The sequence below is a fragment of the Schistocerca americana genome, chromosome 2, assembly GCF_021461395.2.
Source record: "Schistocerca americana isolate TAMUIC-IGC-003095 chromosome 2, iqSchAmer2.1, whole genome shotgun sequence".
Taxonomy (NCBI): domain Eukaryota; kingdom Metazoa; phylum Arthropoda; class Insecta; order Orthoptera; family Acrididae; genus Schistocerca; species Schistocerca americana.
This window is the reverse complement of record NC_060120.1, coordinates 1,105,691,946-1,105,718,047: the sequence shown is the minus strand read 5'-3', so window position 1 is coordinate 1,105,718,047 and position 26,102 is coordinate 1,105,691,946. Positions and strand designations below refer to the sequence as shown.

Genomic DNA, 26,102 nt, shown 5'->3' with positions numbered 1-26,102 from the left:
TCATCATCATAGTTCCCCAGCTCCAGTTTCAGTGCTCGCCACCTCCTCCTGAACAGTGCTGTATGAGCCTTCCGCATGGTCTTTTACCTCAGACATTTATTTCATAATATGTACGGGCTGGTCTTTTCTCGCCCAATATCATAATGTGCCCACAAGACTGCAGTCTGCTTAACACGGAGAAATGTACTGAGAAGTGTCTCCGTTACTATCAGAAAGATTCGGGAACCATGTGATGTTGTACTGACGCACATGCAAAATTTATTTACACATAAAATCCGGTCCGAGATGCAAAGTTAGTGTTTCGTTATTTCAGTTTCACATAATTATACTCGTAGTATTTTACTGGCCCGTAAAGTTCTTTTCAGATGAGTGACATGTCCTGCTGTAGGAGGTAAAAGAAGGGAACCAGCGGGAAAATGCTCCTATTGAAGCAATATATGCTCGTATTTAAATGACTATTGCTGGAAAGTGGGGTACCAGCTAGCTAAATCTCCCTCAGCACATTTAAAAATTTCCCAAAGATTTTGGCATGCGAACATATTCGCCGTTTTTTATGCTGAGAGAGGAGACAGTGGCAGAGGGATAGGGAGGGAAAAGCAAGAAATTCTGCAAGCGTATACAGTGGTTGTAGTATAGAAAAAACATAGGAGCCAGTGACAGTGTGAGGGAGAGAGTGGGATACAGTGGCAGTGGAACATTGTTGACAATTACAGAACAGTGATAGGAAAAGATTGACGGAGACAGAGCTAATGGATGACGAATAAAGAGAAGGAAGAAATGAGTGAGAGCCAGTGATAGCGAGAGAGAATGACAACGGTGACGAGAGAGACTGTGACAGTGAGAACAGACTGCAGTAGTGCGAAGAAATGAAAGAGAGAGTAGCAGCAACAGAGAGCGAGAGGAGACAGTGGTGATTAGAGGAGACAGTAATAGGAGGACTGAACGAAGGAGACTGAGGTCGTGAGACAGGAGACAGTGACACAAAGACACAGAAATATGATGACAATGAGTTCATCCGAATGAGCCAATGAGAATCCGCAATCGGAGGTGGATGGTTGTGAGCGACTCACTGTGATGGCCGAACTGTTAGAGCTTGTGAGAGTGAGTGGTGAGTAAAATGTCACAGAGAGCGCGAACATGTTCGCATGCCAGATGTTTGGGAAAATTTTGAAAGGTGGTGAGGGAGATAGAATGAGGCAGCTGGTACCCCACTTTTCAGTGAGGATCTTTAAGAGGAGCATACTCACCTATTTTAGGCTCCGGTAGAAATATTTTTCCACTGGTCTTTTCAAGGCCTCGCTATTTTGCGCATAAAACTTCACACTCGTGTGATATTTAACTATCGAAATGATTTTCTCCGAATCAAAAACAGAGAACAGAAGACGCTGAGAAAACAGAGGACGTCTCTAAATGATCATTCTTCCTGAACAAAACTTTAAAATGAAAAGGAAATTTGAAAAAAATCGGTCAAATATTTTGTGATATTATTCGTGTAAAGTTAAGAAATGAAACAGATTAGAGATTCATTGGAACCGCCTTCGAGTGATGGTCAAAGTCGGGGACAGCTAATGCAGTGCGTCAGATATTTCTCTAATCTATTTTGTTTCCTCCTTTAGATAAAACATTTCGCAAAACATTTGACCGAGCTATTTTTCACTTTTTAACATTATTATTATTCATATTTTGCCTAACCCTTTTGGGATCACTAATTTCGTAACTATTGTTGTAGTTGTTTTTGTGGTCTTCAGTCCTGAGACTCTCCATGCTACTCTATCCTGTGCAAGCTTCTTCATCTCCCAGTACCTACTGCAACCTACATCCTCCTGAATATGCTTATTGTATCCATCTCTTGGTCTCCCTCTACAATTTTTACCCTCCACGCTGCCCTCCAATACTAAATTGGTGATCACTTGATGCCTCAGAACATGTCCTACCAACCGGTCCCTTCTTCTTGTCAAGTTGTGCCACAAACTCCTCTTCTCCCCAATTCTATTCAATACCTCCTCTTTAGTTACGTGATCTACCCATCTAATCTTCAGCATTCTTCTGTAGCATCACATTTCGAAAGCTTCTTTTCTCTTCTTGTCTAAACTATTTATCGTCCAAGTTTCACTTCCATACATGGCTGCACTCCATACAAATACTTTCAGAAATGACATCCGGACACTTAAATGTATACTCGATGTTAACAAATTTCTCTTCTTCAGAAACGCTTTCCTTGCTATTGCCAGTCTACATTTTATGTCCTCTCTATTTCGACCATCATAAGTTTTTTTGCTCCACAAATAGCAAACTCCTTTACTACTTTAAGTATCTCATATCCTAATGTTATTCCCTCAGCATCACCCGACTTAATTCGACTACATTTCATTATCCTCGTTTTGCTTTTGTTGATGTTCATTTTATATCCTCCCTTCAAGACACTGTCCATTCCGTTCAACTGCTCTTCCAAGTCCTTTGCTGTCTCTGACAGAATTACAATGTCAAACCTCAAGTTTTTATTTGTTCTCAATAGGTTTTTGATACCTATTCCGAATTTTTCTTTTGTAATTTTTTCTTTTGTAATTATTATATTATTTAATTTCAAGCTTTTGAACTGATAAATAATGAAATTATTTGATCTGCGCAGGTATGTTGTCTGAACAGGGTTCTAATTATATCCTCGTTCTACTTTGCTTCTACGACACTGGTGTTTGCGTGCCTGTGTGCTCTTGTATTCAGTCAGTTATTCGAATATCAGTATCTTTTCCTTCTCCCGTAGTATTTGCTCAGAATTCTTTATGAAATGACAAATGTATCTTCAGCCTTCACCTTCTAGCTTTACTCTGATCCTTTAACGCACAATGGCACGATATGTCTCAGTCTCAATGCTGTTTTCCGGATATTGTTGTTTTTCATTATATTACACGTGGCACATATCTTCCATCTGTTGTTCTGCGTTTTGGTGACAAAGGTCTTCAGACAGCGGTATGCTCATATACCTCACATATCGGGTGCACAAGGCATAAAACGGCAGTTCTTTGGTGGCGCTGTCATTTGTACTGAGGTGATTCAGGTGAAAAGGTTTTCGACGTGAATCTGGCACGAATTAACAGATTTTGAATGCAGAATGGTACTAGTTTGAGCTAGACGCATAGGATATCCAATTTAGGAAATCGTTAGGGCATTCAGTATTTCAGGATCCACAGTGTCAGTAGTGTGCTGAGAATACAAAAATTTCAGGTATTACTTCTCACCGAAGGTCTTCACTTAATGACTGAGAGCTATGGTGTTTGTTTAGAGTCGTTAGTGCTAATAGACAAGCAACACAACGTGAAATAATCGCAGAAATCAACGAGGGACGTACGACGAACGTATCGGTTAGAACAGTGCGGCGAAATTTGGCATTAATGGGCTATGGCATCAGACGTGCGACGCGAGTGCGTTTGCTGACTGCACGACGTCGCCTACAGCGCCTGTCCTGGGCTCTTGACCACATCGGTTGGACGTTGGACGACTGGGAGACCGTGGCCAGGTCAGACGGTAAGAGCTGATGGTAGCATTCGAGTGTGACGGAGAGCTCACTAAGCCAGGGACCCAAGGTATCTGCAAGGCAGTGTGCAATCTGGTGGTGGGTCCATAGCGGTGTGGGCTGTGTTTACGTGGAATGGACTGGATGCTCCGGTCCAAATGAACCGATGATCGACTGAAAATGGTTGTGTTTGGCTACGTGGAGAACATTTGTAGCCACTCATGAGCTGGATGTTCCAAAACATGTAACCGGTCCCAATCGTTCACGATTGGTTTGAAACGCGTTGTCGATATTTCAAACGAATGATTTGACCACCCATACCACCCGACATGAAGCCCATCGAATATGTATGAGACATAATCAAAATGCCAGTTCCGGCATAAAATCCTGGAGCGGTATTCCTTTCGAAATTATGGATGGCTGTACATGATGCAAGAGTCTGTATTTCTGCAGGGAGCTTCTTCCAACGACTTGTTGAATCCACGCACCGTCCAGTTGCTGCACTACGACTAGAAAAAGCAAGTCCACACGATATTAGGACGTACGCCATGACTTTTTTGACCTCTGTGTATTATCACTAGAGGCCAATAGCGAAGCTTTGTATGTAGTTCTGAAAATATCCCATCTACTGAGGTTACCTGCACTGTCTACTTAAGCTTGTTAATATGTAATTTGGCTTGTTCCATATCCAAGGAAATTCTCCACAATGAACATATTTATGATACATGGTGTGTAAATTAATGAATTCATAGATTAGGGTTAATGTAGGGCAGCGACTTTGCGGTCCCATTTACAACAACAAACATTTAATGCTCTCTCTGTTTCGAATCTGCAGTTTCTAGCAGATAATTTCTCTTGGCTTTCATTCGCAACAGTTCAAATTTTGCGTTCTGCAATTAGAGTGACAGCGAACATTGATGCAGGAAACTTTTTTACTTTGTTTCTCTGGCGTCATTTTGTTCAGTGAGCAAATAATTTAGTTCGTAACATAGTACTGTTGCCTCACTACTTTATGTGTTATATGCTAAAACTGTTGCCACGCGGGGTTAGCCGAGCGGTCTCAGGCGCTGCAGTCATGGACTGTGCGGCTGGTCCCGGCGGAGGTTCGAGTCCTCCCTCGGGCATGGGTGTATGTGCTTGTCCTTAGGATAATTTAGGTTAAGTAGTGTGTAAGCTTAGGGGCTGATGACCTTAGCAGTTAAGTCCCATAAGATTTCACACACATCTGAATTTTTTTAACTATTTGCTGTGCAAAACGATCAATATCGTAATTGATATTAAGCATTTCTGCTTTTCAGGATAAAGGGTAGCTTCAAAGAAGCTAGCATCCCTTTTCGGAAAATGATAGCAGACAATGTAGAATACAGGGAGAAGAACAACGTGACCAGGAACGATTTTTTTAATCTTCTCATGCAAATTAAAAATAAAGGATTCGTTGATGGAGTCAAACCGCAAATAGGAAAAAATACGGAACGAATCGGTGAGTTTATCTCTTATAAGTCTAAGTTGAATGACCGAAACAGTTATGTCGAAGCTGGTGAAATAATAAGAGTGGGATTTTATTATTTTCTTTATTCTTGTCTTCCTAGAACATGTTGTTCAATCATCCATGTAGCTTAACGAATTTTATTCACTCCTTGAAATTGCCCTATGATATCCTCTATATAAAGTGAATAAATCCCGGAAGATAATAAGTTTATTATGCGATCTGACTGCCCTCAGGAATACTTCGTCACAGACACACATACTGTGCACAACGGCTAGAGGAATGGAGGAGGTTATGAAATACAGTTTTCTTTTATGTAAATAACTTGTAGGATATTTATCCAAAAGAAAGTGTTTTAACATAGATTTATTGGAAATTAATCTCTTTCAATCACTGTCCAAATATATCTAATTCGTAAATACACTGCTGGCCACCGTAAATGCAACACCCTGAAGGAAGCATCCGAATCAAGTGAAATTTACACCATGGGTTTGCAGCGATGAGATATGCAACTGATTAGAATTTCAGCGCAGACGCACATCACGCGCGCCTGTGGCGCCACCTCATAGCGCCATTTAAGGCTTGGCGATTTCGACGAGTGTACGTTCGGCACGTGTGTTTACCTTGTGGTTGATCCACAAGACGATCAGTTATGCCTCGTAGACAACAGCGAACATCTTTTGATCAAGTATCCGAGTTCGACAGAGGAAGGATAGTGGCTTACCGAGATTGTGGATTATCATACAGAGAAATCGCTAGTCGTGTTGGACGAAACCAAACAACTGTAATGCGGATATGTGACCGTTGGATGCAGGAGGGTACGACGGACCGACGTGGTCGATCGCATTCACCTCGGTGCACCACTGCACGTGCTGATAGGCAATGACGGATCGCTCAGTGACATCCCGAACCATAGCACAGCACATTGCGTCTGTAACGCATCATCCAGTGTCTGCGCGTACCATTCGACGCCGTTTACAGCAGAGTGGTCTGTCCGCAAGACGTCCATTGCTTCGTCTACCATTGACGCAGAACCACAGACGTCCCCGTCGCCAATGGTGTGATGACAGACGGATGTGGACGGCAGAATGGAATGACGTTGTCTTTACTGACGAGGCACGCTTCTGTCTGCAGCACCACGATGGTCGGAATCGAGTGTGGAGACACCGTGGAGAGAGGATGCTGGACAGCTGCATTATGCACCGCCACACTGGTCTTGCACCGGGTATTATGGTATGGGGCGGTATTGGATATTACTCTCGCACGCCTCTAGTACGCATTGCGAGTACTTTAAATAGCCGGCGCTACATATCCGAGGTGCTGGAGCCAGTTGTCCTTCCTTACGTTCAGGGCTCGGCCACAGCCATATTTCAACAGGATAATGCGCGACCACACGTGGCACGCATTGTCCAAAGGTTCTTCGTCAATAACCAGATTGAATTGCTTCCCTGGCCGGCTCGCTCTCCGGATCTTTCGCCGATAGAAAACATGTGGTCCATGGTTGCTCAACGAGTGACCCAGATTACATCCCCAGCTGCCACACCAGATGATCTTTGGCAACGTGTGAAAGCTGCCTGGGCTGCTGTACCCCAGGAACACATCCAACGTCTCTTTGACTCAATGCCGAGACGTGTGGCAGCGGTGATCTCCAACAATGGCGGCTACTCTGGCTACTGATTCTGGCAGGAACCACATGTCACAGACGTCTGTAAACGTAATCATTTGATACTTGGTCAACATGTTATCTACAAAATAAATCTTGTTGTGCTACCTCTTGTCTTTCTTGGTGTTGCATTTGCTGTAGCCAGCAGTGTAAAATGTGTAAATTATTATAACGCGCGTTCACAAGGAAATGAGCCGGAGGCATAATTGCAGAAACCAGTACCTGTATGTTAGAGGTATTCACCTTGGCTGTTGAGACACTTGTCCCACTGTCACCCAAGGCGGTGAATGACTGTCACATACAATTCCCGGGGCTGCGATGTTAACCAGTTCCGCACGTACAGCTGGACGTCGTGTCTTCTTTGACCAAGACGGCTCCCTTCTGATTCACTTCCTGCAGCACGGGACAACCCTGACCACCCTTCACCAAGCGATCAAATCAAAACGACCCGGCAATCTCACACGCGGGGCCATTCTGCTCCACGACTCATACGGCCAACACAGTCGTGCCACTCCTGCAGAAATTCAAATGGGAGTTACTCGGCCACCCTCAATTCAGTCCGGACCTCTCTTCATGTGATAAGACCATTTTTGGTCCCCTTAAAAAGTCTCTGAGGAGCAAAGATTCACCTTGGACGACGTCCAGCTGTATGTGCGGAACTGGTTAACATCGCAGTCCGGAGAATTTTATGAGATAGCCATTCACCGCCTTGTGTCACAGTGGGAGAAGTGTCTCAACAGCCAGGGTCAATACTCATACAGGTACTGGTACTCGTTTCTTTTTGAACGTCCCTTATATCAGAAAACTGAAGACAGAAAAATGTGAGGGTTATGGAATATCGACGGGGATATGGAACAGTAGAAACTGTAGTCAATGAAATGTTTTTTGAAGCACAAACATCATAAATATACTGATCTTTACCACAACCGGGACACCTTAAATGCGCCTTCGCATTGTATTCGTTGTACCAGGTATTACCCACAACGTCGCGGGAAAGTTTGCTTCACAAAAAGCATTCTGTATCTCCACTTCCTGTTGCAGAATGCATCCTGACCTCCTCTTTGTTAGTGGAGTCAAGCAGTTCCACTATATCTGTATCACTGAAGTCAGTGGTTTGGGGCTATTTTCTCTTTTCAAGCTCCTTTGAGATTCTCTTTGCCCCAAAATCATTTCTGGGTGATGTCTATGGGCGTTTAGATCCTCTTGCTTCAAGTAAGGGTTCCATTTCTTTATAGGGAGAAATGTAAAAAAAAATGGTTCAAATGGCTCTGAGCACTATGGGACTTAAAAGCTATGGTCATCACTCCCCTAGAACTTAGAACTACTTAAACCTAACTAACCTAAGTACAACACACAACACCCAGTCATCACGAGGCAGAGAAAATCCTTGACCCCAACGGAAATCGAACCCGGGACCCCGTGCTCGGGAAGCGAGAACGCTACCGCGAGACCACGAGCTGCGGACTGGAGAAATGTCAAGGCCTGCTCTGAATCTTTTGGTGTCTCGCAGTTTCATGTCGTCTTTGCTGTGTAGGCGCTATGTCACTGGAACTCCATAGTAACTGGGACAGCAGACGACTGTGGCAAACGGAAAATGCTGTGTCTTTATTCATGAAGTGTAGATTGTTTTGAGCAATGTAGAATAGCTTATCAAGGCTTTGTTTTAACAGGCAATAAATAATTCTAATTCTACTAACCTGCTTTCGTTTCATGCGCATTCAGCACCGCTTGACTTTCTCACTCGACAGGACGTTGGGTAGCTCTATTCTCTCGACATCTATCGTTTTTAGCAACGAAGTCATGTTCTCTGAACACTTTTTTGTTGACAGGGAAACTGCTAGTGACCCTGAACCCACTGACAGGCTCGACCAAATTCTTCTGCAACATCAAATGGTCCCAGTGTTCTGTCTTGTGTCCATTCGCTGCAGTAGATCTTGAGGGATCCCATGATCGCTTTATCCGGTGGCTCAATCTCATGAGTGCAGTGAGGAGGGAGGTTAACTGGACGAACTATATGACTCCTAGGGAGTGCAATTACCTCAACGTTTTTGCTGTGACTGTAATGGCCATCTAGGACGAGAAGCACAAGGGACTCCTTACTCAGGTTTCGTAAATGAAATGTGCAAACCGCTACTTGAACAGATTTCTCTACTCAGCCACAGGAATGACAAGCAGAAATAGACGCAACTGATGCTCCTCTCATTAACTGCTGGTTCATTGTCTTCTTCAGGAAGATAATCATTGGAGGAAGAACCACCAGTGATCATCCGTACAATGACGCTCCTATCTGTCACTTCCTCTTATGGCGTACGATGTGGGGAAGTTTGCTTTGAACGACCGACAAACTTTTTCGTTACACTGAATAATCTTTCAGTAGGGAATCTGTGCTAAAGAAGCCGTTCATGAGGAATATCGAAAGATTATGAGATTCATTATCGGCTGATTCCAGAGCCAATGACCTGTGATATCCGAGTTGACTTCTGAACTGATAAAATGCTTATGTGCCTCCTGAAAAACTTTGTCAGCGAGTCCTCTCCTTCAATGAAACTGCTACCAAAATGATTGTTGATATCGTTCCTGATACCCAGCTGATATGCATCCGGAGAATTTCCCTTCTCTTTAACCTTTAGAAAAGATTTTCAGTAAGAAAAACAGTCTGAGTTCCAACATACACTGCTTTTCTTACTGAAAGTTCATCACTAAGGTTGCTACACAGTAGCCATGGAGCGGGAAGATTTCAGTAGAAAAGACACTTCATGTGTAGCCAGCAAACAACCGGCGTCTCTTCGAGATTCACCGGCAGCACAGTTGTATCTTCTAAATCTGCTGCAGTTGCATACTTTTCATGAGAAGTTTCAGATTTATCCAGACGAAAAAGTGTAGTCTGAGGAACATCAAATATTTTTGCAGCTTGGAAATGTGTCCCAGAATTTTCTCCGTTATTAAATTAATAGCTTTAGACATCTGCTCAGAATCCTGTTTCTTTCGTTGATTGAAGAAAAGTTTGACCACCTGCATCAGAGGGTCCTACACCTTGAAAATATCCTGTCAAAGGGTCAACAAATTCCTGTGTAAACACGCAATATTTAATGAAATACCAATGTCGTGCAATGGAGATATCTTATTGCCTCATACCTAATAGGGACGTAAAAATAAAGCACGAAAATATGGGCACTGCAACACACATGGATATGTTAATGAAGGAGCTCATCTACCTACAACAGAATCAAGTAGGCACTGTAACAATTTCCTTCATTACTATAAAGCATCACGCCGGCCACGGTGGCCGAGCGGTTCTAGGCGCTTCAGTCCGGAACCGCGCGACTGCTACGGTCGCAGGTTCGAATCCTGCCTCGGGCATGGATGTGTGTGATGTCCTTAGGTTAGCTAGGTTTAAGTAGTTCTAAGTTCTAGGGGACTGATGACCTCAGATGTTAAGTCCCATAGTGCTCAGAGCCATTTGAACCATTTTATAAAGCGTCAACACATGAATTACCCATTCAGATAAGTACATGAACATTTAGTGAATGGACAGTGGATTGTAACTGTGAACTCTAACTTCAGCATATTTCGATGAGCACAATACATAAAACAGTAATCATGAGAATAAACCGTGGATATGGCCAGCGAATCCAAGAATGATTAATGGTTTCAAAAACTAACCCGGAAGTATAAATATGAACATCAGTAGAATCACTGAAGTGCGTGATTAAAGTAACTAGGTGGCTGAAAATGTAAAAACTGTGCAGTACCTCCTGATGAAGCTTAACTAGCGCCACTTCCCCCTCTACTCGGTGACCGCATCGCCGGCTCTATCGTGCTACCCTTGTACGGTATGGAGGTCGAAGGCGACAGCAGCATGGCAGATCGGAGTCCCGCTCGCTCTCTGTACCAGGCAAGCCTCGTCTCATTGGTCATATGTCAGCAAGTCTTTACTCTTCCATCTCCCAGCAGCAAGAGTTGTATATCTGAACCCTGTGGAACTTTGCAGTTTTTGCCAGTGTAGCAATCGCACCAGCCAGCTGCAGTACACGTTACGAGTCTCAACCAGTAATAATTTTGTAAATAAGTACAACAAGCTCCTCCTTGTGCAGATTTTGTTGTCATCAACCAATTATGCTGTGCTATGGGGAGCAAAGCACAAAACCTCTCCCACTATATGACACGATTCTGAAACTGATAAATAAAAGGGCTTGCACGTAGATGTACATTCTGCAGAAATAAATATGAGCCTATCGGAAAACCCATTGCAAGGATTTTAATCAAACATTCCTGCGGTGGCGTCGCTTCTAAGGAAAATGACAGGTATCGTGCATGCTCTGCCGTCTCTGAAGGCTGCACCTGGCTGAGATTTTATATTTTCTAAAAGGATTCCTCTTAGTTTCTTGAAGAATACAGTTTTACCTATGGTAGTTGGATCTCCGGGCTTCCTGGTGTGCAGAGGTGCAACAAAGAGAATTCTGCTTCACCTACCTCATCTGAAGCAGAGCTTTCAACCCTAAACATGTTTGTGACTCTCCCTCGTCCTTTTAAGTAAACTCCCACGTTGCGAGCAAGCTAGAAAAGCTCTCCAAGGCTGCAGACAGTAACATGCCCCTCACAGAAGTAATTTGCGGTCTTCAGTTATTATGTAGCGTTAAATTGTCAACTACGTCGACCATGGTGACGTGCATACAACGTTATGAAACATATTGCGCGACAGTTTGGGTATACACTGCCGTATAACACGATGTCTCCTTCTGTACCCCTTCAGCTGTAACCCCAGGCATAGGTTCCGTTATACTTCCCACGAAATTGAGTCCCTGCCTGAACTCAGCATTCTATCACTTCAACCTATTGATGTGTAGGGTGTCCACGCCCGCCTCGTGGATGTGTCAGGCAGGCATCACTCAAGTGGCAGAACAGGAGTAGTGGCTCTGCCCCTTGAGTCGTGTCAGTGGTTGTGTATGTTGTTAACAGTTGTGTATGTATGCCACAAGCAGAATCTTAGGTCACTCACCAAACGTACTTTAACCACGGCACTAGCAGTTCCCACACAATGCGGCATTCAGTAATAATTTGTAACGTTCAACTGGTTAAAACGTGCGTTACACAAAAACACTTCTATAGAGACAGTACTATCATTATCAGGTCGTCAATACTCGACTCGTACGGTTTAAAAACTAAAGCTCTAACAATCCATTGTGGGATTCATGAAATAACTTGAAGTAAAGACGCATTGCACTGTTGGCCCTGATTTAATTTTAAGATCGCCCATTTGGGTGCTTAACCATCGCTCACACTCTACAACCGAGGAAGAGGCCGTGTGCTCTTCAACTGTGGACAGCAACAGGGCCCAGCAGAAGCATCAGCAGCTGCTGTTCATTCACCACCTGTCCACATGTATCTGTACACCCCTACGACATGCGAGCTTGACCACTAGATCTTCCGAGAGGTGGACACACATGTTCAAACTGATGCACGAAGTAATGTATTGTCAGTACAGAATTACACTACTGGCCATTAAAATTGCTACACCAAGAAGAAATGCAGATGATAAACGGGTATTCATTGGACAGATATATTATACGAGAACTGACATGTGATTACATTTTATGGCAATTTGGGTGCATAGATCCTCAGAAATCAGTACCCAGAACAACCACCTCTGGCCGTAGTAACGGCCTTGATACGCCTGGGCATTGAGTCAAACAGAGCTTGGGTGGCGCGTGCAGGTACAGCTGCCCATGCAGTTTCAACACGATACCACAGTTCACCAAGAGTAATGACTGGCGTATTGTGACGAGCCAGTCGCTCGGCCACCATTGACCAGACGTTTTCAATTGGTGAGAGATCTGGAGAATGCGCGGGCCAGGGCAGCAGTCGAACATTTTCTGTATCCAGAAAGGCCCCTTACAGGACCTGCAACATGCAGTCGTGCATTATCCTGCTGAAATGTAGGGTTTCGCAGGGATCGAATGAAGAGTAGAGCCACGATTCGTAACACATCTGAAATGTAACGTCCACTGTTCAAAGTGCCGTCAATGCGAACAGCAGGTGACCGAGACGTGTAACCAATGGCACCCCATACCATCACGCCGCGTGATACGCCAGTACGGCGATGACGAATACACGCTTCCAATGTGCGTTCACTGCGATGTCACCAAACACGGATGCGGCCATCATGATGCTGTAAACAGAACCTGCATTCATCCGAAAATAATGACGTTTTGACATTCGTACACCCAGGTTCGTCGTTGAGTACACCATCGCAGGCGCTCCTGTCTGTAACGCAGCGTCAAGGGTAAACGCAGCCGTGGTCTCTGAGCTGCTGCTGCAAACGTCGTCGAACTGTTCGTCCCGATGGTTGTTGTCTTGCCAACGTCCCCATCTGTTGACTCAGAGTCGAGACGTGGCTGCACGATCCGTTACAGCCATGCGGATAAGCTACCTATCATCTCGACTGCTGGTGACACGAGGCTATTGGGATCCAGCACGGCGTTCCGTATTACCCTCCTGAACCCACTGATTCCATATTCTGTTAACAGTCATTGGATCTCGACCAACGCGAGCAGCAATGTCACGATACGATTAACCGCCGTCGCAATAGGCTACATTCCGACCTTTATCAAAGTCGGAAACGTGATGGTACGCATTTCTCCTCCTTACGCGAGGCATCACAACAACGTTTCACCAGGCAACGACGGTCAACTACTGTTTGTGTATGAGAAGTCGGATGGAAACTTTCCTCATGTCAGCACGTTGTAGGTGTCGTCACCGGCACCAACCTTGAGTGAATGCTCTGAAAAGCTAATCATTTGCATATCACAGCATGTTCTTCCTGTCGGTTAAATTTCGCGTCTGTAGCACGTCATCTTCGAGGTGTACCAATTTTAATGGCGAGTAGTGTAGTAACAGCGAAATGGGTCGGTCAGCAGAGGTCATTGACTTCCAGCATACCACTGGATGTCATCTGAGAAACAAATGCACAAGAGACATTTCAGCGTTTCGGAAGCTGCTCAAGTTGACTGTTGGTGATATGATTCTGAACAGAGGACGCAAATAATCAGTCACAGATAAACAAAGACTAGTTATAATTGATGTACTGATGGACAGGGACCGGCCAACATCGCGCAGGGTGGTTGTAGAAACGAGCAGGAGGTGAGTGGAACGAAATGCTCGAGAGTTCCGAAGTGCTATCAGCAGCCCAGCTAGGACAGTGACTCTGAGTAGGGAATTTAAAAGAACTGGTTATAAAAGTCAAGTAGCTCCTCATAACCCACACTTTTCTGTAGTAAAAGATAAGCGATACTGTAGGTGGTGTACAGTGGATGACTGGAAACGACTGATTTGGAACGATTAGTCACGCTAGACCATCTGAAAATCCGATGAATGGGTTTGGCGAAAGCCTGCATAATGTGACCTCCTTTCAAATATAGCGCCAACAGAGAAGCACATTGGAGGTGGTGTTACGGTATAGGGATGTTTTGCGTGTTTGGTATGTGTCCTCCTTATCGCGCTTTAAAACACTAAATCATGAAGGACATGAAGACAAAAACAGCATTGTGAACTGCGAACAATAGAGGAACTTTTTGGAGGCGATGATTTCGTCAGCATTGCAATGCAGACTGTCATAAACCTGTACCTACGAGGAAATGACATAACATTCCAGAAGTATATTGAGTTGCCCAGATACCAGACCTGAACTCAATGCAACACCTTTAGGATGAGTTAGAATGTGGACGTCACTCCTTCGCCGCTACCTTCTCTGGCCTAGGCACCGGTGGAAAAATGGGCTGCCTTTGAGGGTGTCCACAGCAGCGATCAAGATTTCACCAAGTGGAAGGGTGCACACACCTTATATTATGTCCACTAACAGATGTACGGATACTATTAATCAGATAGCGTTCAGTTGTACCTCGTGTGTAGGAGACAGCAATAACATCCGGCGGACACTAGGTGAAGCATCAACTGGGGACTCCTAGAACCTACAGCTGAGATGGGCACGGCATTGTGCGTATATTCTGAGTGTGATGTCACAGTCAAGGACAGAAAGAAACGATCTTAAACGAGGATCTAGATAGATCCACAGCCCATTGTATTTTTATTTCATTTTACTTCCTGAACGCCGAAAATGTGGTGTTAGAGGTTTAGTGTTTTAACTGCGTGTGTTCAGTTTTGACAGTCAGATGACGAGAGCATTCTCTTCGTAATGTGCTCTGAACGTGTGTGAAACAACATTAAAGTGGGTGAATACTGCCCATTATTACTAATAAAATACAGCCGCTACATCACCTCCCAGAAGTAGGTAATATTAAGTGTGATCGCCGGCCGGGGTGGCCAAGCGGTTAAAGGCGCTACAGTCTGGAACCGCGCGACCGCTACGGTCGCAGGTTCGAATCCTGCCTCGGGTATGGACTCGGGTATGGATGTGTGTGATGTCCTGAGGTTAATTAGGTTTAAGTAGTTCTAAGTTCTAGGGGACTGATGACGTTAGAAGTTAAGTCCCATAGTGCTCATAGCCATTTGAACCATTTTTTTTTTTTTTTTTTTTTTTTTTTTTTTTTTTGTAAATGTGACATTGTCAGCGAAGAAAGATAACTTACAGGAGTCACTCAGGTAATGTTACGGCGCTATATCACAATACGACAGTAAATCAAAATCAATTCACCGTAGATTCACTAAAAGGTCGGTGTTTCTTCTTAATCAGTAACAGAATCAAAACTTTACGCCACTACAGATTTTTCATTGGAGGACCTGGCGGCAGAATGTCTTGGCTTCTTCGCTGGGGGCTTCGAGACTTCGGCGTCCACCATCAGCTACAGTTTATACGAACTGGCGCTGCATGAGGACATCCAAAGTAATCTGCAGCTGGAGATAGACTCTGTGCTGCAGCGACATGACGGCAATATTACGTACGACGGCATAGCGGAGATGTCCTATCTGGACAAAGTGGTGTCTGGTAAGTTTCATAACTTTCTACCTTTATTCTGCAGTGACATGGACGCTAGAGTTAAAACGGGGACCATGTACAATTTTGTCATTTCTGAGTTTCACTTTGCTTCTTGTAGTCGAGACAGGTAAATGTCAGGAGAATAAACAGTCCATATCGTGCAATGTATATTCCCCCGACATCCGTTAACAGATTTGTGGATTTCTAAGAAGTGAGATCTCTGTGTTCATTAATACGCACAAAGGAAGAAAAAAATAAAAGCGACGCACCACGAAGGAATTATGCGAAGGGGATGGAAATCGGTAGATGTTACGTACATGACAGGCAAACAAATGATTACAATTTCGGAAAGTTTGATGATTTATTCAAGAGAAAGATCTTCACAAATGAACAAGTCAATAAAGCGTTGGTCCACCTCCGGTCCTTGTGTAAGTTTGGTGCTGTTTGGAAGAGTTACTGGATGGCCTCCTGAGGGATGTCGTATCAAATTCTGTCATATTGGTGCGTTAGGTCGTCAACATCCCGATCTGTTGGGAGGGCGCCTTCCGTTGTGCTCCAAACTTTCCCAATTGGAGAGAGATATGGTGACCTTGCTGCCCAAGATAGGGTTTGGCAGTCACGAAGACAAGCAGTACAAACGTTCGCTGTGTGCGAACGGGCCTTATCTTGCTGAAATGTAAGGCCAGGATGACTTGCCATGAAGTGCAACAAAACGGGGAGTAGCATACCGTCGACGTTGGGGCTCCTTCAGACACGTCTTCGCTGGTCTCACGGCTCAGTTCGAAGCGCGACCCATCACTGAATACACTTCTACTCCAGTCAATGAAATTCAGTCGAAGACGTGTCTCGAGACGGTCCAGTTAGTGGGTGGATACTAAACGGGCTGTGGTCTTCCATATGGGTAACGAGCTACAGTGACCAGGGTGCCGTTTCGTTTCGTAGCTGGACCCAGTTCGTTGTCATCCGCGGCAGCCTTACATACAGCACAGCAGTACCTCGGCGAGATTTACGCCCCGTTTGGTTGCCTTTATGGCAAGATATGGTGGCCTTATCTTTCAGCAACACAATGCCCGCTGGCAGACGACGAGAGTTTCCACTGCTTGTTTTCGTGCTACACAAATCTCAAGTTGGGCAGCGAGGTCGTCAGATCTCTCTGTAATTGGGAAAATTTGGTGCATTATGGGTAGTGGCCTCTAACCAAGTCAGGATTTGTAAAACGTCAATTGGACGGAATTTTCCACGATATTCCTCAACAGGAGATCCAACCAGTCTATTGATGAATGCCAAGCCGAATAACCGCTCGCATAAGGCCCAGAGAAGGGCCAGCTCGTTATTGACTTGCTCAGTTTCTGAAGCTCTTTCTACTGAATAAATAATCTACTTTTTCTGTGCTGAAATTGTTTGTCTGTACAAGTACATCTCATCTACCCATTTCGGTCCCATTCGGAAAATTCCTTCGTAGTGTGTGGTTTTTTCCCTTAGAGTGTCTACTTAGCATGTCCACTGAAAGTTAAGTTTGGCGGAGTGTGTTTCGAAGTCTCATATTTGTAGTACTTCCGGAAGTGATACAAGACAATCACTAATTTGTATGCATTCCAAGTTTTAAATTAATGTTTATGGTTTGTGTGATACTGGGTAGGAGTGTAATTTCAGCATTTAGTTTCACATTGAAATTGTCTGTATTGGTTTTTTTTGTGAGAACATAATTACAGCCATTTCAGGAATGGGCATGACGACCAAGTTTTAATATATATTTAAACCTGTGTTCCCTTGTAACAAAAAAAGAGAATTGTCAAATATACATTAAATTTAAAACTGATAACTGGATTGCAAACGAAGAATGAAATTAAACACTGACAAACGCTCATGAGCTGCAAGAGGTAGCGAAAGGGGCCCTAGAAAAGCTAAATAACCACAAGAAACTTCCGCTTGCATAGTGCTTGTGTACCGTACTTTCTGCCTGAATCTAAAATCGGAGAATATTTACGATCAAGAGTTTCTAAAGACGGAGATAGTGAACCAACATCTCCTGTAGAATAACGACGGGAATGCTTTGGTTTTTGTAAATATTTAGATATGTTATCCATATGAATTTAAACACTTCCGATGGCCACTCTCCAGTGAGCATATCTGGGATGCCTTGCAACGTACTGTTCAGAAGATATCTTCACCGCCTCGTACTCTTACGGGTTTATGGACTACCTTGCAGGATTCATGGTGTCAGCTCCCTCCAGCACTACTCCAGACATTAGTCGAGTCCATGCCACGTCGTGTTGCGGCACTTCTGTGCTCTCGCGGGGCCATAGACGATGTTAGACAGATTTGCCAGTTTCTTTGGCTCTTCTGTGTATCTTTCATTTTAGACAAATGTAAATTAGATGAGAATAAATGGAATAGAGTTAAGCTGAAAAGGACGTCTCAAGTAGGATGGTAAATATTTACTAAACTGGCCTTTTGTGACAAGTTGAAGCTGTGTCAGTTTTAAAGCTGGTACCATTGAGTGATTCGAGGCCTCAACTGCAGATGTGAAGTGGACACGGGCGCCTGCTGGAAGAGTTAATTTGGCGGCGTTGTCGCGTAAAACGGCAGGCATACCAGACGGACGGGATTGTGTTTCGAAGACAAGAAAGACGCTCTCTCGTACTTTCCGGGCCTGTAGTTGATCCAGTATTCTGCAGAAATGGAATGGCCACAACTCGAAACAGACGTGATAGTCGCCCGGTTGGCATGGTATGAAGCACGAGGGTATGATCTTGCCTTCACGTCTGTACTGGGTCAGTGCGGTGGATCCAAATGGCTGACGGAGACTAGTCACATGGTCTAACCGCAGAACTGTTCAATATTGAACTGAGATACTGACACACCGTCTAAAGGTTTGGGTGAAAATTTCGCTAAGATACTGTACGTTTGTGATCTTCGTCCAGAGGAACTCGATTGATTTATGAAGGTCTCTTTCAATCGACGACATCTAATTACAAGGGAACTGCTTGAGCTGGACAAAAGTTTCGAATTTGAATTCTACTGCGAGACATCTGTTCACGAACGTTAATATTTTTACTTTAGGTTGACACCACAAAGCTCTCGAAATCTTCGGAGGGCTATAAGAGTTTGAGATCATCGGCGTATTTGGCTAGCTGATGTACCATGTTCCCAGCCCACTTTCTTCCATAGATTTAACATGATATGCATCATAATTGAAAAGAACGCATACATGGTACGCAATATTCTCAACTTGTAGAATCTGATGGATATTGATATAGAGCTGTCCAAATTAGTTGCAGGACAGTAATTATTTGAACAGTTTGATACTGGTTTACACACGTATGTACATTACTATCTTGTCCTACAGGTTATTACGTATGAAAGAATATAGTATTCCGAAAGTTTAGCAGTCATAATAGTGAACCTTCGCCCATACTGTATGAGAACCAGATTGACCCCTCCAACAGGTGTCAGCCGGCGCTCCAGTGGAGAGTTGTGCTGTTTAAATTTAGATGCCAGACCTCTGACTCAGTGCCCTCTTCTTGCTTTCTGGCAGAGACGCTCAGGAAGTACCCTCCGCTGTCTTTCCTGAACCGCGACTGCGTGAAGCCCTACAGGATCCCGGACAGCGACGTCGTCGTGGACAGAGGAACGGGAATCCTGATCAGCCTCTTCGGCCTCCACTACGATCCGGAGCACTTCCCTGACCCAGAGCGCTACGACCCCGAGAGGTTCTCAGAAGAGCAGAAGGCCGAGAGGAACCCTTACGTGTACCTGCCATTCGGGGACGGACCTCACATCTGCATTGGTTTGTTGCCTACAGTTGTTCTATCATTGTTCATGATACAGATTAATATAAGTATACAACTATAGTTAGAAGTATCAGCAGTGTAGACAATAAAACATAGATAAAGAAATTTACTGTACAGTTAAGTTTATTTTACGAGCTTTCAGGATGCTGGAGAAGCTTACGTCAGCAACTTCTGTTAATCAGTAGAAAGAAAAACCAGTCCGAGCTGCAAATTTTCACTTTTTATTCCTCCGATGACTAGTTTCGGACGGAGGCTCATTTTAAAATCATCATAACATTGTCGAAAATGCCATCTTCGAATATGTCAAAAAATGTAGAATGAACATTTACAGTGCATACAGGGAACAGTTACCTGTATGCACTGTAAATCTTCACTGCACATTTTTAAAATCTTCGCAACTGCCATTTTCGACAATGTTATGATGATTTGGAAGTGGGTCTCGGCCCGAAATTAATCGTCGAATGAATAAAAAGTAAATATTTGAAGCTTGGACTGGTTTTTCGTTCTCCCAAGTTTAGTTGATTTGTTGTGTGTTTTCCTGGATCAGATACACTAGTTTGAAAGGTTTCCTCGAGTAGACTGTTTGCTGGATATTTACAGAGCTGCATTTATATCCACTTATCAGTGTTTATGACGAACTGAACTACTTCAAAGTTTACTACGGAGAATGAAGTATCATACGTTAGAAATACTACCATGTAATAGAAAAAGTTTGAATCACATATTTTCTTTAGTTGTAATAGGCACACTGAATGAAAGGTACCAGACAAAGCAAGCACGCTCAGGGGAAACTCAGCTTGTTCTTTTCTCGCATGATATCCTGCAAACGAAGGATTAGGGGTAGTAGGTGGATTCCCTACTCCTAGATTTCCGCAAAGCGTTTAACACGGTGACCCACTACAGACGTTTAACGAAGGAACTAGTATCTGGAATAGGTGCCCAGACATGCGAGTGGCTGAAAGATTTTTAAGTGACAAAACTCAGTACGTTGTCCTCGGCGACCAGTCTTCATCGGAAACAGGGGTATCGTCATGTGTGCGCGGGGAAGTTGATAGACGGACAGGAAGAGTGGTTGTCTGAGACTGTTTGCTGATGACGTTGTGTTGTAAGGCGTGAGGTGTCGTCGTCGAAAAACTATAGGAGCACACAATCGCTAATCGTTGTGATGAATGGCAGTTTGCTCTGAATATAGAGAAATGAAAGTTAATGCACATAATTAGGGAGAACAATCCCGTAATGTTCGGATACAACATTGGTAGTGTACTGCTTGACACAGTCCCATCGATTAAATATGTGGGTGTAGCGTTGCAAAGCGACCGGAAATGGAAAGATCACGTAAGGACGGTAGTAGGGAAGGCAAATGGTCGACCTCGGTTTATTGGGAGAATCTGACGAAAGTGTGGTTCATGTTTAAAGGGGACGCCAAATACACTTGATACATCAAAAAGACTCATTAGAGTCTAGTACACCTGCCTAATATCGTGTATGACTTCCACGAGCAAGCAAAAGTGCCGCAACACGACGTGGCATGGTCTCGACTAACATCTAAAGTAGTGCTGGAGGTAACAGACACCATGACCCGTGCAGATATCTTCTGAACAGCACGTTGCAAGGCATCCCAGACATGCTCAATAATGTTCATATATGGGAAGTCCGATTGCCAGAGGAAATGTTTAAACTCAGGAGGTTTGACACCCACACATGAAGAAATTAATGCCATTAACTGAGGGTTGGAGCCAGTAATACTCTTAAATTTCAGGTAATTTCTACGTTTCGCCTGCTGTTCAAAACAGTCGCAGACTTTTGTATGACACTAAGTGCTTTGGAGATTGAACGGAGCAGTCGAGGTGTATTAGGATTCCTGAAAATCCAACAAAGGCGGAAAGTGTGTGTGTGGACCCGTAAACACGGCTATTGTCATCTTGGGGGACTGGAGAGTCCACAGCATACTATTAATGAACATGGACAAGGAACCGGAACAACTGATCACCGAGCAAGTTGAAATATACATCCTGGTTCATACTCGCGATATGCTATATTAGTGGGCCCAAGTCACAGTACGAAAAACAATCCCCAAAACTGTAGAACTACCTCCTGCCTCTATATTCAGGGGCTTAAATGTTTCATTCGAAAGACTGTGTATTCGATTCCTTCCATCATTCAAAAGAGACATACTCGCGACCCGTCGGACCGCACTATTCTCCTCGAGTCAGCTGCTCACTAGTTTTCGTGTCATTTGGCACAATGAAGATGTTCAGCTTTACGTCACGCTGTGAACAATGGATCTATGCGGAGTATACGATTCCTAACGTCCATTGCACGCCGTGCCCTGTACGAAGACTGGACGAAATGGACGTGCAGTCATTGACAGCGGCAGTTCCAGTGAGTTTTGAAACTGTCAGTGACAAGTCGTGCCGATCGGTTGGTTCTTTGATTTGGGGGAGGGGACCAAACTGCGAGGTCATCGGTCCCATTGGATTAGGGCAGGATGGCGAAGCAAGTTGGCCGTTCCCTGTCGAAGAAACTATCCCAGCATTTGCCCGAAGCGGTTTAGGGAAATCACGGAAAACCTAAATGAGGATGGCCGGACGAGGGTTAGAACCGTCGTCCTCCCAAATGCGAGTCCAGTGTGCGCCACCTAGCTCAGTCCCGATCATAATGAAAGAAATGTTTGCTGCATTGGCCGCTTTTTATTTCTGCTTCATTTTTATTCTGTATACTATCAAGTTTGGGCTGTACAGCAGAACTGAAGCAATATGTTTCACCCGTTAAACAAATATGTTTCGAAAAACTGGACGTATTTGGCCCAGGGAGTTATCCGCGACCCTTATGTAACCAAAATAGGATTATTCTATTCTGTCACTCGTTGTTTTTAATTCTGGTAATCTCTTCCATCACCTGATGTGCTCGATTTGAAAGCGCGTGATTACTGCTAAGATTTTTGAATTCCAGTAGTAGCTTATTGAAAATGGGTGCAGCAGTATGCTGCACACCTTTCTGCACAAGAGTTAAGGAAGTCAGATCCAAATGCACTTTTGATTTTTGCCGAGTTTTAACTGTGTGAAAGCTGTCTATTCTTGAGAATAAGCTAATATTGTTAACAAGAAATGACGGTAAGGAATATATATATTGAGAGACCAATGTCAAAATACCCAGACTAGTGAACAGGGGGCGACAAGTGTTTCGTGGACTTGCACCACTTATTGCCCGAACCACCCGTTTCTGAGCCAAAAATATCCTTTTAGAATCGGAAGAGTTACCCCGAAAAATAATACCATACGACATAAGCGTATGAAAATAAGCAAAGTAGACTAATTTTCGTGTCGAACGACGACTCGCTTCAGATACCGTTCGAATAGTAAAAATGGAAGCAATAAGTCTTTGAACAAGATCCTGAATGTGGGCTTTACACGACAGTTTACTAACTATCTGAACACCCAGAAATTTGAACTGTTCAGTTTCACTAATCATATGCCCATTCTGTGAAATTAAAAAGTCAGGTTCTGTTGAATTTTGTGTTATAAACTGTAAAAACTGAACCTTACTGAGATTTAGCGTTAGTTTATTTTCTAAAAGCCATGAACTTAGGTCATGAACTGTTCTATGTGAAACCAAGCCTATGTCACACACAACATCCTTTACTACCAAGTTAGTGTCATCAGCAAACAGAAATATTTTAGAAGTTACCCATAATACTAGTGGGCACATCGATTATGTAAATATGGAACAGGAGTGGCCCCAACACTGATCCCTGGGGCATCCCCAATTGAGCATACCCCACTCAGACCCCACGTCACAGCCATTCTCGACATTTTGAGTAATGAGTTTTTGCTGTCTGTTGCTAAAGTAAGAGGTCAACCAATTGTGAGCTATTCCCCGTATTCTATAATGGTTCAACTTCTGGAGCAATATTTTGTGATCAACACATTCAAATACCTTAGTTAAATCAAAAAATATGCCAAGCTTTCGAAATCTTTTGTTTAACCCATCCAGTACCTCACAGAGAAAAGAGAATATAGCATTTTCAGTTGTTAAGCGGCTTCTAAAGCCGAACTTTAGAGTTGATAGCAAATCGTGTGACATAAAATGATCAATTATCCTTACATACACAGCCTTTTCAATAACTTTAGCAAACAGTGATGACATAGAAACTGATTTAAAATTGTCTACGTTATCCTTTTCTCCCTTTTTATAAAGCGGCTTTACTAACAAGTACTTTAATCGTTCAGGAAACCAACCATTCCTCAAGGAAAAATTACAAATGTGGATAAATACAGGGCTAACGTTTGCAGCACAGTACTTTAATATTCTCCTACGCACTCCATCATGATCATGAGAGTACTTCAGTGAATTAATTATTAATTCAGTCTCCCCCTTGTCTTTATCACACAGGAGTATTCCAGACATCAATCTCGGAAAGGCATTTGCCAAGTGAGATATATGATTCCCTGTAGAAGTTAAATTTTTATTTAATTCACCAGCTATGCTCAGAGTCTGTACAGATTTCACTCCAGTCGCATTAGAGAGTGCTAGTAGCGCCACTACGACGATGAAGATCAGGTTTGCTTTAAATGCGCACTGTAACAGTCGTGAGTGTCAGTTACCTTTGAGGTTGGACGTGGTGGGTTGATGTTAGTCAAGTATGCCTTACAGGTGACAAAGACCCCGTTCTGAGCGCATCACTGAGTTTAAATGAGGCCGTGTAGTGGGGCTATGAAAAGCTGGGTGTTCCTTCTACGATATTGTAGAAAAACGTGACAGGAGTGTAGCCACGTTACATGATCGCTTGCAGCGGCGGTCACGAGAATGTACGGGCGCAAGGAGACCAAGCTCCAGAAGGCCATGTAGCACTACGAAGAGGGAAGACCATCGTGTTTGGCATATGGCTCTGGTGCATCATACTGTACCTGCAGCAGAAATCTGAGTAGCAGTTGCCATCACAGTGGCACAAAGAACTGTTACAAATCATTTTCTTCAAGGACAGACTCGAGCCAGACGCGGTGTAGCTTACGTTGCACTGACTCCAAATCGGCGCCACTTGTGGCTTCACTGGTGTCAATAGAGAGCTGATTCGATGGCAGGGTAGAGGCCTGATGAAAGCTGATTCTGTATCGGTGCCATTGATGGCTGTTTCTATGTCGGAAGGAGACCAGTCGAGGATCTGCAACCAGCCTGTGCTGTAGTTCGTGAGCAGCAGTCCACGAGGTTTTCAACTGGATACTATCGCTCACATACCGCTGCTGTAGCGCAACACGCTATATAGAGTGTCGACATGTTGCCTTGGCCTGCTCGATCACCAAATCTGTCTCTAACACAGCACATGTGAGTCATCATCGAACAACTTCAGCGTTATGCACAAACAACATTAACCGTCCCTGCACTGACAGTTCAAGTGCAACGGACATGGAAGTTTATAGCACAAACTGACTCCGGCACCTGTATAACACAATACATGCATTCTTGCATTCAACATTCTGACGGCTACGTCGGGTATTATTGTACCAGCATTTAACATTTGCAGTGGCATGTCTCTCGCTTATATGAACATGTGATCATGCAATGTTAATCACTTAAATACGTCACCTAGACAAATGTATTCCAAAAATTTCATTACTGTACATTAATTGTTTTTGGTGTTGCTATTTTTTCCGTCAGTTTCGGGAGACGTACAGAAATCTGCATCTGGACGTGCGCATGTGTGTTTGAACCTTTCATTTGCACTGTGGCAGGATGCGAATATTTTCGAACGCCGTCCCCCTTGCCACAAGGGCCCACCTATGCACGTCGTGGGAGGTAACCTCTTGTCGGAACTGTTTACAAGGGCTGGAGGTTGGCTCCTGATAGGCCTGACATCACCTATAAACGACGAATGCGCAACAGCCTACTTCACCAAGCCCAATGGCTCCTCCACTGTTGGTCGTTATCAGTTGATTTGCTACTCTACGATCACTTACCTCAATAAATATTATTTCGGTTTTCAAACCAGTACTGACAGCGGAATCTTAGTGTATTTCGTGTCGGTGAATTTAGTATTTCAGCTTGTTGGGGGCCGACCTCCGTTTGTTTTTATGTTCACTGAGTAATCGCATTGGTCGAAAGGTTTAATGCTTTATCAACAACTTTCGATAGTTTCTGAACTCGTATACAAATGATGTCGTAGGAAAATCACCGGCAAGATCATGAGAATCTCTTCCTGTGAACTGTACCTAAGATATAATCTACAACACGGGGCATAATATAGTTCTAAGTTCCCAAAATCACGGATCATGCACATATCTGTAATTCTAATAACTTGTATTTTCCTGTACCTAATTTCTAGTTGCATGTTCGCTTCAGTCACATTTATTCTTATTAGTTCTGCAATTTTCAGAATGATTAATGCACTTAAAAGTTGTACACATTTTCATATTTCTAAAGTACCTGAAGAGCAAAGGCAAAACATGTATTTGAATTATTTCATTGTCAAATCCCATGCGCTATCCAGAAACCTGGAATCTTAATATGACGTAAGTTATAGGCAAACAGATCTGACGCTCTCTTTTCACTTTGCAGGTAAGAGACTCGGTTTGCTGCAGACCAAAGTGGGACTTGTGAACATCCTGTCCAAGTGCAGCGTGCGACCTACGGAGAAGACGACCAGGCACGTCACCTACAACAGCAGAGGTGTAATGCTCGCGCCCACAAAGGAAATCGAACTGAAATTTGTGAAACGATGA

The 26,102-nt window shown here is 43.8% G+C and overlaps 1 protein-coding gene across 1 annotated transcript; it reads left to right on the top strand.

Annotated features, from left to right (window-relative positions):
- The first annotated feature begins 285 nt into the window (after window positions 1-285).
- On the top strand, window positions 286-26,102 carry LOC124594706 (cytochrome P450 6k1-like). Its single transcript, XM_047133074.1, has 4 exons — window positions 286-292; window positions 15,380-15,601; window positions 19,131-19,382; window positions 25,939-26,102. Exons 1-4 carry the CDS (start codon window positions 286-288, stop codon window positions 26,100-26,102), a joined length of 645 nt encoding a protein of 214 aa, XP_046989030.1.

Bases quoted from the DNA above. Each gene is read 5' to 3' on its own strand.
- LOC124594706 (XM_047133074.1), top strand. The intron at 15,602-19,130 runs GTAAGTTTCATA...GCTTTCTGGCAG, and splicing joins TCTGGACAAAGTGGTGTCTG to AGACGCTCAGGAAGTACCCT. The intron at 19,383-25,938 runs GTTTGTTGCCTA...TTCACTTTGCAG, and splicing joins CGGACCTCACATCTGCATTG to GTAAGAGACTCGGTTTGCTG.